The 18,105-nt window shown below is 40.4% G+C and overlaps 1 protein-coding gene across 1 annotated transcript; it reads left to right on the top strand.

Annotated features, from left to right (window-relative positions):
* The first annotated feature begins 1,170 nt into the window (after positions 1-1,170).
* On the top strand, positions 1,171-15,589 carry miga1 (mitoguardin 1). Its single transcript, XM_030752435.1, has 16 exons — positions 1,171-1,291; positions 3,308-3,461; positions 5,448-5,619; positions 7,088-7,206; positions 7,669-7,801; positions 7,937-8,073; positions 9,594-9,717; positions 9,916-10,016; positions 11,145-11,254; positions 11,409-11,481; positions 11,887-11,973; positions 12,056-12,154; positions 12,239-12,373; positions 12,497-12,550; positions 12,692-12,808; positions 13,632-15,589. Exons 2-16 carry the CDS (start codon positions 3,363-3,365, stop codon positions 13,848-13,850), a joined length of 1,779 nt encoding a protein of 592 aa, XP_030608295.1. The 5' UTR covers positions 1,171-1,291; positions 3,308-3,362; the 3' UTR covers positions 13,851-15,589.
* Positions 15,590-18,105: the final 2,516 nt, after the last annotated feature.

The following is an 18,105-nucleotide window of genomic DNA, read 5'->3' as shown; positions in this document are numbered from 1 at the left end:
GTTTCAATGTACAAGAAGGGATTATTAACGAAAGATCGTGAAAACTACCTACAAAAATTAATTTTGACCACCAGCAACCGACTCCAATCCCTGTGGTACGTTAGCAAGTGGCCCAGTATCCGTGGGCGGATATATACGTGTATTTGGTGGAGAAACCCACCGGAGAGAAGTTGCAGCATATAAGTCACTGGATGCTTACAATTATGTTTGCAGCCGTGTACCGAACACCAAATATCATGACACAGACTCGGAGTTTTGTGTCTTGAAGGCAGAACTTCTTCCAAGTCAAGAACAAGGAAACAGGAGCGCTGTGTATGAGGCTCGGGTCATTGTAAACAAGTCACAGAACTACGTCCTCACAGCGGATTGTACCTGCATGGCAGCCTGAGTACTTCGTCAAACTGCTTTTCTAGCTTGTTAAGAGTTTTCTGGCTGCAGATATTATTGATTTACAATGAAAAAATATATATACTGTTCCAGTCACACTGTGAGACTCGCTCAACCATTAATATGTGAGTCTGCTCAGACTTTTAACTGCACTGCATTTTGTAATCTATAGTGCGATTAAATATTAATTTAAAAATCAGGACTCTCTGAGTCCAGCGATGCCTCACCTGTAAATAGCTACACTACAGTTTAAAAGCCAAATAGCCTACCAGCTAATACTGTTTACGTTAGATACCTGACATCCCGGAATAAACAATGGAAGATAAATAACTTTACTGATATAAAATGGGCGCTTCAAACGTGAGCATTTCTGATCCTGTCCTCAGTCCTGATCGTGTCCTCAGTCCAATTTTTATCAATACATTTGATGGCTTGCAACCACAGACACATCCGTTTTCTCTTAAACAGCCGTGATCCCGTGGGATTTGGTACAACTTCAGTCCACTTTTGGTAGAGTAAAAAAAATCTTGACAGCCAAACGTGCAACAGCAGACATTTTGATGCTGATATCGCTTTTAAATCACGTTTAAACGCTGCTCAGCCTCCTCGTTCTCATTGATTTGAATGGGTTAGCAGTTCACTTCTGTTGCCAAAATGCGCGCGCATCTTTTGATGACGTAGACTGTAAATGGGTCTATTAAACTGAGGCTTAGCGTTAATATTTCTGAGTGATCTGCTATGTAACAAGCAAGCCGACAGAGGGCGCAGAAAGCTCACAGTGATACTGACTGGGAGCGTGCTTTTATTTTGAAAATCCATGCTGCTGCTGGAGTCCTTTACTGTTCTCCAGTTGAGGTCAGCCGGAGGACCAGGTGAGCCGTGTCTGCGAAGGAATATTTAAAAGGTACCGGTAATTTCATGTATGTGTTCAGTTTGCCACATTCAGCTAGGGGACATACTCGAGTTTGTCTGTCAGAGCGTTTATTTCGAGCTGGTTTAACAGATTTGGCTAACCCCGATAGCCGTTATTAGCCTGGTTAGCTGTTAGCTCCTCAGCGGTACAGTTGAGTGCTCGGCATTTCTTAACCATGTGCTTATGTGATTATCCACACAGACCCGCGCGGAGCTTATTCATGTCAGCCTGCTTCTTCAGTGAAAACGCTTTAGAAGCTGCTGGAAGAAGAGAAGGATAAAACCAGTTATTTAAATTAATATTTAGGATTAATATAAAACACGCATGTGGATTCAAAATAGACCAGAAATAAAGCAGTAATTTAATCAAATGAGAAAAAAAAGCATAAATCCGCAAGCATCCTTATTAATGTAAAGTCTGGAGGGCTTTTATTGTTGAACCTAGTTTAACCTTGTGAGGTTTTGGGGGGGTGGAAATTGTTTTTGATATTAAGACTTGAACAGTTTTAAAATTCATACATTTCATACTGTGAGAGCCTAAAGTTAGTGTTTCTTTTACTTCACATGATTAATGAAGGATAAACTAAAAGGAAGAAACTAATTGTCTTTTTTTTAGTTTTAGTATTCTACTTTCTGTATCTAAATCAGCGTTTTAAAATGCACATTTTCATATCTTTCACAACCACCTCACACAAAGACCAAGACTATAAAATGCTTAATTTTAAACATCTAAGACCAATAATGGGCACTGTGTGAGGCTCTGGCTTGGCTTTTAAATGGGTGGACCATCCATTATTGACTGTCGTTAAAGATCAATCCTCTGATTGTACTCAGTTACTTTGTTCAGTCAGAGTGGGTGTGATGATAGTCCTGTAGTTAAATAAGAGACCACTGGGTCATTCTGATATTTGCTGTGCTGTTTTTACTACATTTCATAAGACATTTTTCAGTCTGTTTAATTTTGCTTTGTTTAATTGGACATTTTTACCCTTAGCTGATTGTTTTTGTACAGTAACTTTATTATATTTAACGAAACCATGAAAAACAAGTTTCAGGCCCTCAAAGTACACAGGGGGATGGATTGAAATTTGATGCTTTTTAAATCAACTTGTGTTTTTCCAGCATTTTTTGAGACCTTAACTTCCTAAGTACAGGAGATATAAAAAATTTTAAGGTTTAGAAACACTTTTTATCTGTTTATAAATTGCAGCAGAATTAATTTTGCACCCACTCAGTGTCACAGTCTAAAGCCAAAATCTTGTTTTGTTCAGCATAATTTTTTGGGGATATGTCATAGTTTCAACAGCAAGCGTGCACGAATTTCTTGTCTTTAACATAAGTTAATAGACATTGGTACCTTGAATGCTTTATTTTTTTCTGATATTTCACTGGAGAAAGTTTGTTTTGGGTAAACTTTAAAGGGTAGCTGGTTCAATACCAGGCTCACCTTCTATTTGGCTTTAGATTGTGATACTTTGAGTGCAAAAGTGATTTGGATGCTGTTTTTTTTTTTTTTTTTACCAGAGCTTCAAGTGTGCTTTTAAGCGCTGAAAATTTCATGTGTCTGTTTGCTGTACTTAAAAAGTTATGATGGCTCAAAAATGCTGACAAAATGCGGCAAATTAAAAACAAATGCCAATTTTGACTCACCCCAGCGTTTGTAGTATGCTGATAGATATACTTTGCATGGCTTCATGTACAAAAAATGAGCTGAGGGTGTCTGAATCAGATTTGGGGGTTGTTTTGTTTGTTTTAAAATATGGAATAACACCATTAACATCGAACACATTTCCAGGGCTGTTCTTTCATGGTAATTCTCCTGGTGGGGATATTTAAGAATGAAAATGTGTATGTTGTCAGACTTTAATTATATGCTATGTGGTTGTTAAGACCAGCTGCACACTCACTTTAACAGCAAATACTGTATATCAACAGCTTTGTGTAGTAACGTCATTACATCCACGTGCTGAGCCTCCAAGGTTAAACCCCTTAATGTCGTCCTCTTCAGCTTGCACAGAGTAATGTCGAGGATAAACCTGCCAAGTCATGGGTAGAGAGTCACAATGACACATGAGACCCTCACGAGCTCTCAGCTGTCTATCAAGACCGCAGCCCTGCGTATGGTTGACCTGCCGCTGTCCGTCTACAGCTCCCTGACACAGGTGAGGATGCTTTTGAACGTGCTACTGGCAGCTATCAGAATAGCCACATTTTTGTCCCCTTCAAACTCACTGCATGGTTCCCATGAGTAAATTATTCAGGCTCATTTTCTGTTAGATCCAAATCTTTTACAGTGTTTAAAAAGGCTCCCTGAAACTGTAGAAATACTTAGTGTTTGTGTTTCGATGAACAGCATCTGTTGTTATTTCTAATGGAAGATTTGACCTCATTTGACTTATCTGGTTGTATAACATTTGGTCAGTGTGTCCCCACCCCTAAAAAATCAATGCCTTTCGCTTCTGGGGATTTAAACCCCTGATGCTTTTCCTTTTTGTTTTTTTTTTGTTGTAATTTCTTCCATATTTGTGGAAATTTTTGTTTTCTTGGCTCGAACACTCAAATATACTCAGAAATTTGTCATGTGAAACAGTCATTGAACATCTCCTGTGATCCAGGTCATAACTTGACCTGTATAATAGTTCTTATTCCCCAGTTAAATAAATCCTGGGAAAACTTGAACTGTTTATAGCCCAATGACCTTCTTTTGACCTTTTTGTCACATAAGGTGAAATATTTCTGTGAAGAATAACACATTGTCAGTTGTTTTGGCAAAGCCTCATTTCTTATTTTCCTTTCAGACCTGATGAGCCTGCATCTGTTTACATGTAAATGGCTCCACCTCTGTGAGCAGTTTAGCTCTTCAACTACATGCTTTCTGTGATAGAAAAATCAACCAGCTTTATAGCTGATGTGTTTCAAAGAATGCATAAAAACCAGTTTATAAGAATCTGCTTAATCAAGTTAAGAATGACACGTGCATGTGCAAAAATGGCACAGACAAATGTGAAAGTAGTTTGCGTGTGAGTATTTTAGGTGTTTCCCACAGTTGTCAACCCACATGTTGTTGTGTTTATGAGGAAGGGACCGGTGCTTGTGTGGCCTCAGTCACGTAGCGTATCTGATATGATTAGGATATTCTGGTTGAAACACGCCTGACATGTGACAGCAGCAGTTATGAATACAGCTTAAAGAAGCACTGCAGACCAGCAGCACCACTCAGTCATCCCAGTCCATCGAGCACCCTTTTAAAAAGTCAATATTATGGCTGTTGTCATACCTCCTGAGTTGTTTATGTAATCTTCAGTTGTTGGGAATTTGCAGCAGCTGTGTGTCTAAATATAAACTGAAAGAGCTGCAAACACAATCTGAAATTGATTATTTAACATTTACGTGACAGTCGTGTAACAGGGTGTCAGTGCTGCCTCCAGTATCTGTTACATTTTAAGGCATGCGTCATCAGTTAACTTCTCATCAGGGAAACAAGTGTTTAACTTCTTTCATTCTTTCACAGTTTGTGTTTAATATTATAGGGCTGCTTGATTATGGCAAAAATTATAATCCCAATTATGGTGGTCAGTATTTGGTCACGAATGTTGAACATGCTTACTAATCTTTGGAAAAATTGTGGCTTTATTGAACTTAAAAATTGACTAACAGTGGATTTCTTTGAATTTTAATTAAATAGAAAATTATTAAGATGTTGCTGTTAGGTCTGATTTTCTTATTGTGATTGTGAAAATGTGTTTTCACTATTTTTGGATACATTTTAGATCAGTGTGTGTCTGTATTCTTTACTTGCAGAAGGTTAAGAGAATAAAGTTGTTTTTTAAGAACAAAATTACAACGCAATGCCATCTGCTAATAACGGACAGGATTGTTTCACTTTTTTTCCCTCAATATTATATTCATGAAAACTTTAATAGAAATAAACACAGTGAACCACGGACTGCTCCTCCCATCACACACACGGCAATCCTCAAAATACACAAGTTTAAATAAAACAGAAATATTTCTATCAGTTCAAAACAGGCCTAAAAAGACTTGAAATGATTCTGATTTTCATGAGACGCAATGCACATACTAAGTAAAGGGAATTTGAGACCTATAAAAATCTAACTTGTTGCTCCTCTTCTCTTTCTTCTCTCCAGGTGAGCATCAGCACAGACACCAAGAAATTGGTGGCTGCCACTGCCTTTGGCGCAGTCTCCCTCCTCTTCCTCGCTCGCCGCTTCCAGAGGAGGAAGGGCAGAAAGAAGGCTCATCCTCCACACTGGGAGGAGGCTGGCTTTGAGTTTCGCCCCCCGGCCACAGGAGAGAGCGGTAAGATTTCCTCACTGGCCTGTGATCTCCATTTAGTGTCAGCCCAGTTACTGGTGTGTGATGTAATAAGGCTGACATGTGAATCCACTCTTGTATTACTCTAAACTGTAAATGGCAGGCTCCAGATAAACGCTTTAACTTATTTAATCTCCCTCAGGAAGATTAGAGTACTAAAGAGAACTTAACAGAAATGAGGAATTAAGGGAAGTCAGCTCTGAGCAGTTTAACACAGCATTTCCTTTCTTTTTAATATAATAGATTTTATGGCTCCATAGTGTAGAAGTTTACATATTTGCCTAACAAGCGAAAGATCCCCAGTTGAATAACAGGAGGAGACACAAATCTCTTTGGTGTTGCATCAGGAAGAGTGTCCGGATTAAAAACTTTGCCAAATTAAACATGCGGAGCTACCTGTTGTGGTGACCCTCTGTGAAAAGGGAGCAGCCGAAAGTATCTTCAGATTTAATACTTTTTATTTATTTATTTATTATGTCAATGCAGTGAAGGCTTTTATAAATAGAAAACATGTAGAGGTTTTAACAATAACAGCAGAGTATCTTTGCAAACCCCAGTCTCATTCCAGGGGCGTCAGCTGATGTAGCGCTCGTGCTGGGTTTCTGGCACAGTTGTCGTTTGATCCGATGGCCTCTGCAGGACAGTTTAATGGCGCACTTGATCAGATAGCTCCATCCATCAGCTATATCGCTAATTGTGAGTTGGCGTGGAAGGATCAGCAGAGCTGCTTGTGTGCTCCTGTGCACACGTGAGGAGAGAGAAAGGAGACAGCGGCTCCGGGGTGTTTATTCCCAGCTTGCAGCATGAAGGGAAAATGTTGTGAAGAGCTAGAAGCCACTGAAGCTCTTTAACCTTGTTTTCATGCGGTGATGAAGGATTTTGCTTTCTTTAATTTGAGGGCATAAGTTATTGATTGAGCATTTGTCTGGTTCTTTCGTCCTTTTTTTTTTTTTTTTTTTTTTTTTTTTTTTTTTTAACTTGGGCCTCTGTTTTTGTTTGTTACAGCATTAAAGTTAAGTGAAATGTTAGCATCTGTCTGGATTGTTGGCATCCTCAGTCAGCTGTGCACTTGCTGATGCATCCATTTGTCTCATAAAGATTACCTTTTGATCAGGCGTGTTTCACAGCGAGGTGCCTAACTGATGCCTTTTCTCAACCTTTGTCCCCACTGGGCCTTACACTCTATGACTGTGTGTAAATCAAAGCAAGCCTCCGTTTGCTGTGTTCAAATCAAATTGGCAGGAAACAGCTTCAGCTGACCATAAAATAAATTATTAAAAGATAGTTGAAGTAATTCCAACAGAAATGCAGAAGTTTTTCAGAAGAAATTACCCAGTAAAGATGTTACATTTGTCAAACTCATGGCTTGTGGTGTGTCCATTGAGTATTCCTGCTACAAGCTGTAATGTTAAAGCCTGATCTTTCTCTTGAACTCTCATCTTTATCTCCCCAGATAACACGAGCCAAAACATCACGCTCTCCCTCAACTCCAAGAATGGCTACTCCTCTGATCTGGTTCTCATTGCAGGAGGTTACAGAAAGTTGTCTGAGTCGGTCCTGAGCCTGGCTTCGGTAAGATAACACCACGGTGTGTTTAGACTGCGTTCACAGATAAGTTTTTATCTCAAATGGCAAAACTGGCTGGAATTTTTGCTTTTGAATTTATGCTACCTGAAAGCTTTTAAATTGAAGTAGAAAACTTCACTTGTTTACTTTTTGTATCTGGTATGTTTTGGTTCATATTCTCCTAATATCCACAAACCAGCGATGGCTTAAATTTACTGTCTTAAAGATTTGTGGTGTTTCCTTTTGTTCATTTAAACAAAATGTAGGAAAACTTGAGCAACCATCAAAAAATTTTGTCTTCTGACAAAATTATATTTAAAGTTTATTCTTTGAACACGTTGGCAGAAAGGTCAGGGTCTGAGAAACGCATCATCAGTTAGAATTAAATGCCAGTAGTTCTATAACCCTTAGGTGGCATTAAAAATTAAAGCAGAAGCCAATCAGTCCTCATTTGTTGTGTTTTCACAGGTTCAAACCTTGAACTCTTCCAGCAGCAGTACCTGTGCAAATGAATCCGCCTGCTGGGATGGAGTGGAAGATGCTGACAGCTGCAGTGTGGTTAACTTACCTGTCACCACACCTGAAAACCTGTACCTCATGGGTAAAGAAACCTCACTGTGTTTGTTGAATGTATTGTAATAGTTTTTGGTGGGTTGCACTTTTTAAAATTGGAACTGGTGAGTTATTGATTTCTTTAGGAGACTCAGTGTGTGTTTGTGTGTTCGTGATCTCTCAGGTATGGATTTATTCGAAGAGGCTCTGCGGCGGTGGGAGGAGGCGTTGACATTCAGGAGCAGGCAGGCTGAGGACGATGTGAGCTGTGCCTCCATCAAAACAGGAGCTGGAGACACGATCGCTGAGCAAAGCATGGAGGTGAGAAACACGCTCCATGCAGGTATTAGAAAATGGCAGATTGTAGCCATAAAGGGATGCACAGTACCAGCAACAGTAATTTAAATGTTATCGAGGGGCCTGGGGCCATGAAAACACTCTTTACATCCTTATACCACCACCAGCTGATTCATTGTCCTATGGATACATTATTAACTGTATGAATGAGCAAGAAAGCGGTCCAATCATCCATTTAGGTCCATTTCACAGAAATGTTCAGACTTCCCTATGACCACCAAGCTGTTCCCAAACCAGCCGCGAGACATAATCTCCTCCTGGTTGTCCGTGCCTAAAGCGTTCCACCTAAGAGGCATTTAAGTTAAATCCCCAAACCATGTCAATTGGCTCTTTTCTAGATGTGGAGGAGCAGCAGCTCTACTCTGAGCTGCTTCCAAATTACTGAGCTCCTCAGCCCGACTCTAAGGGTGTACTGAGAAAGTTGCATTTTCCCATGACCCCTCCCCACTTCTCCACTTGCCTGATCCACTCACATTGATTTTAAGGAGGCCCAAATACACTTCAGTTTGTCTCACCATGTCAACTCCTCTCTTTCAAGCTCGCTTACTCTTTCTTACGCACACTTACGGCACTGCCTGAGAGGTCCTCTTGGAGAGCACAGCTAGCTTCTTGATTTTGTGCATCTTGTGACTTAATTGGAGCAGTTTTGGAAGCCCTGTTCTTTCACATGCCTCATAGATTTGTTTATTAAGAAAGGAGTTTTCCATGGAGTTGAGGAAGCGTTGGAGTTCAGTGCATGAGTGTAGTTAGTGATCATGTGTGTACTGTGCCTGAATCCAACTAAACTGCACCCAGGCCAATTTCTTAAAGCATGTCATGGCACAGCAGGCAATGATCAAACTAGTTAAAAGAAGTGGACTTTGGGGGTCAAACGTGCTCTGGCATGGTACAGATCACTTAGTGAGAGTCTATTTTTTTTGTGTGTATTTTGTTTTAAATCAGAAAAGAAAATTATTGTACAACATCTCTGACTGACACCAGACTTCATGCATTGATTCATGTCATGCCAACACTTTCTGTGCTCTTTTCCTTAACACCAGAGGAAGGTAGAGAGGACTATGCTGCCCAGAGACACGACAGGCAACTACAGGTCACTTTTGTGTCACCTGTGTGTCTGAGTTTGGATTGTGTAACAGGACACTAATTGAGTCTCTAACCAGATTGTAAGGGTTTTGAATCAATAGTTAAGCCAGCACCCAAACACAGTGTCAGGCTGCCACTTTGACTTCTGTATAGGAAATCTAATATGATCCAATATGTGTTTAAAGCTTTTTAGAAATTAGGTCACAAGAAAGAAACTGAAAATACTCTTTTGAAAAACTCTTTTTTTTTTTTTATTTCTACATTTTACATCTGTCTATTGTGCAGATCTGATGTTTTTATCTCTAGTACACCTGAGAACTCAGTCATCGCTATCAAAATGAAGGTAAATCTTTATCACTTGTCTCCTTGAGCCACATTTCTTTCATTATTTTTGTGTTCAGGATGTCATCAGCGCAGACTTCATCCACAGACTGAAGGCTCTGCTGCATAGGGCTTACCGCCTCCAAGAGGAGTTTGAGGGAGTGTTGGGGATGTCAGAGCCCTCATCCCACAGCAGCATCCAGGGTGAGTCACGGAAGCATTTCTTTATGCCCAACACAGGAAAAATAGGCACAGCAGTAAAAGGGTGTAAAGCACAGCACGAGTCCTGGGAAGCTTATGCACACCTGGTGGATGCATCACTTTTGAGTGTGTGAGCAGGTGTGTTAGAGAGCTTCTTAAATGTTTTTAAATTTGCGTGATTATGGTTACTCCCTTTCTCAGATAAAGTGGCAGACATTTTGTCCAGAGAAGACCTGGACGACACCTGTGTGAGAGACAGCATCAGCATCGCCTCCACTGACTCTTTTGTGTCTGCAGCTGAGGTAAGAGGAGCACTCATCTTCACTCTGTAAATACCCCCAAAGCCTCCCATTAACACCTCAGGCAGTTATCAGAGATGATTTTTTTTTAAAAATGGTTCAGTAAACAAAAATCACATTTGGACATGTCTTTCAAATTTGCAGTTTCTTCATTTTATGGAAGAAAAAGCAGGAACGAGTGACATATCAGAACATAAATGCACGTTTGCTTGTTTATATAACCTCTAAAAAAAAGTTTTTCATCAGCTTTGAAAACATAAGAAGAAAACTTGTATTCACGAATCAGGAGATCATACTCTCTGCTAATGAACCACAGCACTCTAGCAAAAAAATGTGGGTTTGGAACAAAGTACAGGGGGAGTAAATGAACTCAGGAAACATCTTAAACCCAGCCTTTAAAGCTCCGACTGACTCGCAGCAGGAGTTTTTCTTAGGAAGCTTTGATCTTCCTGAGGGTTCACTGCCCGCTTTTACCAGTTCTCCGTTTAGCTCCTTTACTCATTAAGTCTCTGTGGGGGCTCAGGGTGCTGCTGGTGCACTTAACCTACATATTACCAAAATAAACTGGTCCTTAAGAATCACTGGTGTGTTTACTGAGTGCACAAGTTAAATTCCTTCCAAGGCATTTAACTTCCCACCTGCAGAAAGCTAAAGATGGTTTGCAAGGATTGGAAACTCCATCTGCAGGCTAGTCCAAAGCACTTGGTATGTGGTGCTACAGCCCAGAGTGTGGGTGGGTGGGTGGGGTGGGGGTGACAGAGGGCCCCAGCACTTCTATATCAGAAACATGAACAGGTAGAAGGAGACTACAGTGCTGCACATCTAGCACGTCACTGCTTTTGTTACCTGATGAAGATCGGTCTCTCGCTGCTGAGCTGGGGTCTGCATACAGTCAGCTTTAATGTCACTTTGGGTCCTTTGGAGTTGGCTTTATGTTAGCATGATGTGTTGATAGGAGCAGTTTTTTTTTCTTGTCTTGGGCACAGTTTGCACTTTATTATCACTTTCTTGTCCTGTTGTGAAACATGCAGACAATAAAACATTGTGAATAACAGAGAGGATGTTATTATTAGGATGTTATGTACCCTTCATTATTCAGTCCTTGTTGCTTCTACTATCTCTCCGTCTCAGATGTCAGAGCACAGAGAGCTGAGGAGTGTTTTCACTCTGGGACATCACCCTTTCTATGAGGAAGCGCTGAAGATGGCTGAGGATGGCAGCATTTCCTGCAGGGTGCTGCGGTAATTACCGACATTAAGACACGACATACAGAAGACAGCCAGAGAAACTTGTACAGTGTTTTACTGTGATATTAGCTGGCATGGCAGCATGAAACTTATCTCTGATTGCTTGCAGACAGTTTAATGAGGTGTTTCTTTTGATTTTCACTGTCAGAACTGAGATGCTGGAGTGTCTTGGGGACTTGGATTTCCTGGCTAAGCTGCACTGCGTGCGGCAGGCTTGGCAGGTACAGTTTAATAAAATGGTTCTCACCAGAGGCTGTGTGTAAAGATGTATGACGGTCTTCTCTTCTGATGTACCAAAGTAAAGCCAAAATCTTGTGATAGAAATGTAATTTGGCCCTGACTGAGTTTGACTGAAGTGGATGTTCACTTTAGGCTCATCTTATTATTACCTTTTATTATATTATTTAGCAGCAGCAGCAGATGCTACTACTGGGGAGGGCCCCATTGACAAGTTGTATTAGCCAGAAAAACCTGGAACCCTGCAGATCTCGTGCTCATTGAATTGTAAACAAACAAATGTAAACTGTAAATGCATGAGGACCGTTATTATAATCTTTGAGCTGTAGCTTATTGGTCAGTTTAAGTAGAAAATTGATGATTTAAAAAAAAAAAAATGTTGTCTGCAGCTCATTTTGTGCGACAGGATGACTTGGATGTTTCTGGCCGACACAGGAAAGAAAATACTGTCCTCCATTATAGTCAAAGCACACAAGGTAAAACTAAAGACATACATGGTGCATAAAAATCTCTCCAATGAGTTATTCTCCCTCTAACATGTTATTGTTTGGTTTCCAGAGCCCAAAGAGATTTGAGGAAGTGTTTGATGAGATGATCTCCTTCCTGGAGCACACAGAGCACTGGGAAAACACGGAGGTGGAGCTCGCCACACGAGGGGTAAGTGCAATTCCCTGACATGTGATCGAAGAGTACTGAATAGCCTCTTTTCTTTTTAAATAATATGACACTCTTCTTCACCAGGTGAGGCACTTAAACTTCTACGACATCGTGCTGGACTTCATTCTGATGGACTCCTTTGAGGACCTGGAGAATCCGCCCATCTCCATCCAGAACGTGATTAGTAACCGCTGGCTCAACAGCTCCTTCAAGGAGACGGTGAGCGAAACTACAAAATAATGATCCACATACGTACGTGTACCGCTGGGACACCTGAAAAGTAAAGCATTAAGAAAACGAGTTAGTTTTCTTCGTTGAATCTGATGTGTGTTTGTGTCACAGGCAGTGGCATCAAGCTGTTGGTCAGTACTGAAGCAGAAGAGGCAACACATAAAGGTACGAGGCTGGGTTATGGTTACTTATTACTGTACATACGCCGAGACTAGTAACTGCCAGGTTAATTAGGTGTAACCTGATCAAAAGGACAGCAGGGAGGAGACCTGAACGCCTCTGCGCCCTCTGCCGTTTGTCTCTCAGGTGCCCGACGGCTTCATCTCGCATTTCTACACTGTGTGTGAACAGATGAGCCCCGTCCTGGCGTGGGGCTTCCTGGGGCCAAAGGGCTCCCTGCACGACTTGTGCTGCTTCTTCAAGGTCAGAAAAATCGGGAACATCTGCAAATATCCTGTTTGAAATACGGTTTGCGCTTTGTGTCCGTGGATGGGATTCAGAGCACATTTAGAAACAAGAAAATTTGTATTAGAGAATAAATGTTGTCAATCCACTGCTGCCAAACGTGTGTTAGGAGTTGTTGTTGTTTTTGTAGTTAACTAAAAGTAACTAGTTGTGAAGACCTAAAAGTTAGAAAATTTAAAACTGATAACTGTTTGAGACAAACAGCTGCTGGTGCTGAAAGTAACTCAAAGAGCTCCAGTTACACTTCTAATGGTGGGGAGAAGCACAAAACACAATTATTTGGTGTTTCTACATCGCTGCACGCGGAGTGGATATTTTCTCTTTAGTGGATCCCAAGCTTTGAGTGGATTTGGAGTCACATCATTTTCCCCTTTATTCTGTTACAACCTGTAATTTAATTTTCACACCTCAGCCAATCAAATGTGAAAACCTCTCAAACATCAGAGCAAACTTTCAGTGTTTCATGCACATATTGTGCAGAAAAATTATGATTTCTATGTTCTTGTCACCTTTTTTTTTTTATCACTTTTGGTAAATAGTTTTTCAGAACAGTCTCCAGGCAGTGGACCAGGTTAATGGTATTAAAGGCAGCACCTTTTTGTTCATATAGCACATTTTAGTGTAGGTCAGCTTAGTGAGCTTCAAATTAAAGCGTATATAAATGAAAATGGTGACTAGTAAATGGGTCTCATCACTTCAGTTTTTTTTACCCACTGTCCCTGAATTTTATAGCAGATTTCAGGGTTCATCCAGTTACTCATGAATCGTGTTTCTCCTGCAGGACCAGGTGCTGCACTTCCTCAAAGACATCTTTGATCTGGATAAAGTGCGTTACTGCTCGGTGGAGAGTCTGGCGGAGGATGTACTCCACCTGCTCCACCGGCGCTCTGAACTGCTGCTCGCCTACCTGGGAGCTGACACCTTGCGGCATCTCAACGGCTGTAACTCCCCGCCCGTGCAGCTGGTTCCCAGCGCCCTGCTGGATGCACGAGTGCAGTGAGAGACACGCCCACATCTTTGAACTCTACACAAGTCAATCCCAGCAATTATTCTGGGGTGAGTTCACACAAACTGTCGGACCAAAGGAAACTGTAGGTGAGAGCTCACCTCCAGTCTGAGATCCACCCATTATATTTCCCATTATGCCATGTGCTCTGTTAGTGCATCCAGGTAAACCGAACCAGACTTTGCTTGCTCGTCGTCATCGCTGCAGCCTCCACTTCTTCCCCCGGCCCCTGTTCAGTGTGCCATAACAGTGCTTTTAAAATGTTCAAATAGAACAGCAATAATATTTATAAAATATATATATATCTTGCAGTAGATGTTATTTTTTATGTTATTAAGAGCATTTTGTGACAGAAGATGAACTCATTTAATGTATTTATTATTCAACTGAAAGGTGCAGAGCTCATTTTGTAGAAGTAGTGCCTGTATGCATTAATGGGTTAGTAATCACTCTGACTTTAATAGATTTATTAAATATTTCCCACTGAATATCTTTTTGTTCAGAGCTGCTCTTCACTGGACAAGTTTAAGATGAAAATGTGTTGAACAGGAGATAAAATGCTCTTAGGTTTTGCTGTCATTTTTTATTTTTTTTTTAAAGGGGAAAGTTATTAGACACTAGTCCATAAAACCTTTATGCAATATTAATGATTAGCACATGAAATTCACAATGCCCTTAAAATATTAAGACATATCACGACTGCACATCTCTCCAGCTGCTGTACGACTTGTGCTGCTCAGTTTTTCAAGACGGGCAGAAATACAGGAAGCCTTACTGTAAATGCACGTATTCAAGCCTCGCATTTGTCATCCCCGGTTCTTTGTTTTCTTTCATAATCTGAGAGGTTGGAAAAAATACTGCTGTGTACATAATATACACAACATGCTTGAAGCTTAAGGAGTAACTGCTGTAATCTGCAAAATTTATATTTGAAATGGACCTATTATGCTTATTTCTAGTTCCATAATTCAACGTGGTTTCACTTCCTCCTGATAATCCATGCTCCACCAGCAGTGTCATTATCCACCCCAGTGAGGGATGCTGCTTTAAGCCAACTTTCTTCTGATTGGCTGCCCCTTACAAAGAGCAGCTTTAAATGGCAGGTGAGAGCAGCCATTGTGCTCAGTCAAGGCTTCATGCCTGAGATGACCATATTAGAGAGACATGAAGCAAAGGGTGGGGGGTGCATCATTCTGAAGCCCAAGTTTTTGTCTCATAGGGATTATATATACAGACCTCATAAACTGAACCTTCAGCCATATGTAATGTGCACATCCACCATTATAAAAACATTTATGACAAAAATGGGAAAGCATGATAGGTCCACTTTTAAGTTTTGTGATTTCAAGTGTGTCAAAGTTCACACACAGCCATTGATCGCTGTGATTACTCCTATCAATACTGACCAGTAACTTCCTGAAAAGTTTTTCTCTTTAAAGCTGACAGGAATGTAATTTAAACATGACTAGTCTATAGCCTGGCTGGAGATGGTTCTATGTTCTCTTTTTTTCAGACTAAGAAAAGTTTAAGTTAGTCTGGAAAACCCGCTGAAAGGTTAATGTATCTTTTTATCAGTATTTCTCTTCAGCTGGGAGGGGATTATATCAATGTCAGCAGGGTTTTCTCAGCTCAGAATGAGTCTTTAAAGGGGGGCATTTCTCTGCATATATTCAAGGGTAAATCTGTTAATATTTGCATTTGTCAGGGAATAAAGTTTAATGTGTGCAAATCAAGACTGTGTGTGTGTGTGTATTAACATACCTTTATTATATGAAAGACATTAGTCCGGTTTATTTGTTACAACTTTAATGAACATGGCAACATTTCAAAACCCAAAAACAGTAAATTCAAGAAACAAATACACAGCACATGAAACCTTGATTACCTCTAAGGCATGCTCCTTGTTTAGTCTCCTACACCCCCCCCCCCCCCCCTTGAACTCTGAGTGCCCCACATGTACACAGCCCCAAACAGTGAGTGACCTTTTCACTACAGAGAAGTGTTTTAAACTGATAAACCCCAAAGTTCCTGTCCTCATCCAACTTTCTAAAGCACATTCCTGTCTGCTGTGAGTTCATGGAGGCAGTCAAAGCTTTCAGACAACTAAACAGACTATGGCATCATAGTTAAAAACAAAAAAAATCAATCAATCCAAGCAGCAAAAACATGAGTCTGACCAACACTTTTGCAATCAAACTGGAATTTCATTGCGTTGCTGTTTTGTTCTTTTTGTTTGGTTTTTACCTTATCACTGGAGCTCTTGAACGGTCTACGTTCAGCAGCGGGATTGACTCAAAGGATTCCTCCTTTTGTGTGTGTGGGGGGACAAACTACGACACGGGCCTGATTCTACGACCTAAGCCTGCAGCATCCTCCAACACTGTGAGCGAGAAGTGAAGGCGTTTCAATAGCAGATTTGCACTGCATTTGAGGGCAGATTCACACCACGACAGAAAAAAAAAATAAAGTATTACAAATCATGTATTGAACCGTTTTTTGATTTGACCTAGCAGTTTGGCATGCAGTTTCTTACACCAGTGTCAATCTAAAGCATCGACATACAGTCACTGTCAGACTTACCAGGGTGCAATTATAAAGGCTATTATCATATTAAGCAGACTGGACAACATTACCTCCTATGCAACAACCTTTTCACTTGTCAAAACTTCATATCATGCAGATCATTCATGGGGGGGAAAAAAGGGGCTGTGAATATCCTGGACATTTTTTTTTTTTTTTTAAATGACACAGGTAAGCATTTGTTTGCATTTATGTCACTGGACAAAAACACTGGTTTTCCTTAGGTTTCGCTTACCTGTGTTATTGCAGCAGAACCTAAGGTGCAAGGTCTGGGATGACACTGCAAAGATCAGATATATATATGTATATATTGCACTGTTTGCCGTCAGTGAACAATGCAGTCAAAAAGATTGTTTGGACCTTAACATTAACAGCCTTTCACAGCAGTGCTCATTCAGAGAAAAAAATAAAGTCATCAATACTGAGCTAATCAGCAGCACTTCCACTACTAGCATTCCGCATGCTTATTATATAGGACATATTAGAGATTATCAGCAGAAAACTAAGCATGCTACGCTGGAGTTATGCAGGAGGAGATTTCTAAGCAAATGTATTGCAATGAATGGCATTTTTTTTTCTTTCAAAAGACATCAACTACACAATGGCACTTTGGCAGATATTCAAAACGCAAAAAAACCCACATGGACATCCTTAAACAGTTCCTACCAGCAGTATAACAGACCTCAGTTCAGAAATCCAACTACCTACACAATCTACAAGAGACTGAGTAAAGAAAGTCTCAGAAACATGTGGTACAAGAATCATCACAGTCTGAAGCACTAAGTCTCTCCTGAGAACATTTCATACTTACCCAAGTCAAAGGAAGGGGGAAAAGGGCAATATTTGACAAAAATACTACATCTTTTGCAGTTTATAAAGCGTTTTTTTCTTTTCTCAAAGGCAAATCACATTTTTGTACTTACATTACAGGAGGGCTCAACTGATGGATGCCGACTGCTTAGCCACCCCAAGACCCTACAACATCTACGGTCTTATACTGGATAAACACTAACAGAATGGGCACAGCAAAAAAAAAAAAAAAAAAAAAAAAAGCAAAAAAAAAAAAAAGGCAAAAAAAAAAAACCCCGACTTTTTGCAATCTGTTTATATTTTTAAAAACATTCAAGTGTAAACATGTGAGTTCACAATTGGGCAAGACAAAAGTTTCAATGCATTTTTTTTCTCTCCTTTTCAAACAATTTTACCTCACTGTCCTGGAAAAAGAACAGCACAAAAAGGTAGATATAACACTAAAAATATGCAACATTTTTCTTAGAACCGCATGTTGAGAAGGATACTTGCTTACCGCTTTTCTAAACTTGCCTGTGGAGGAGGAAGTGACTATCAAGGGAGGCAAAACAACAGTGCATACTACACCTCAATGTCAGCAACCAATGCAAAAGTGAAAAGGAGTGCCACAGCAACGCAGTTAATGCATGAGATCACGACACACAGACACCCGTCGGCTTTCTCGTGACAAACATTTTTCTACTGCTAGAGTCAGAAAACAGGTGTAAATATTTATAAAAAAAAAGTCTGAACCAACCGACATCACTGCACGCACGTAATGTGTCTAAGAGTCTTATAGACAGTTGGAGAGAGACAGGACAGCAAAACCATTTTGGACAATCAGTTCAAACTACCCCACCCACCCACCTACCCGCCTGCC

This window comes from Archocentrus centrarchus, chromosome 17 (assembly GCF_007364275.1).
Source record: "Archocentrus centrarchus isolate MPI-CPG fArcCen1 chromosome 17, fArcCen1, whole genome shotgun sequence".
In the NCBI taxonomy this organism is placed as follows: Eukaryota; Metazoa; Chordata; class Actinopteri; order Cichliformes; family Cichlidae; genus Archocentrus; species Archocentrus centrarchus.
The sequence above is the reverse complement of the archived record's forward strand: the minus strand, read 5'-3'. Positions and strand labels throughout refer to the sequence as shown.

What these genes read in the sequence shown, in the direction of transcription:
- miga1 (XM_030752435.1), top strand. Translation starts at nt 3,363, where the DNA reads ATGACACATGAGACCCTCACGAGCTCTCAGCTGTCTATCAAGACCGCA. An exon ending in CCCGGCCACAGGAGAGAGCG is followed by an intron (nt 5,620 to 7,087) that starts GTAAGATTTCCT and finishes TTATCTCCCCAG; the next exon opens with ATAACACGAGCCAAAACATC. An exon ending in ATTTCCTGCAGGGTGCTGCG is followed by an intron (nt 11,255 to 11,408) that starts GTAATTACCGAC and finishes TTTCACTGTCAG; the next exon opens with AACTGAGATGCTGGAGTGTC.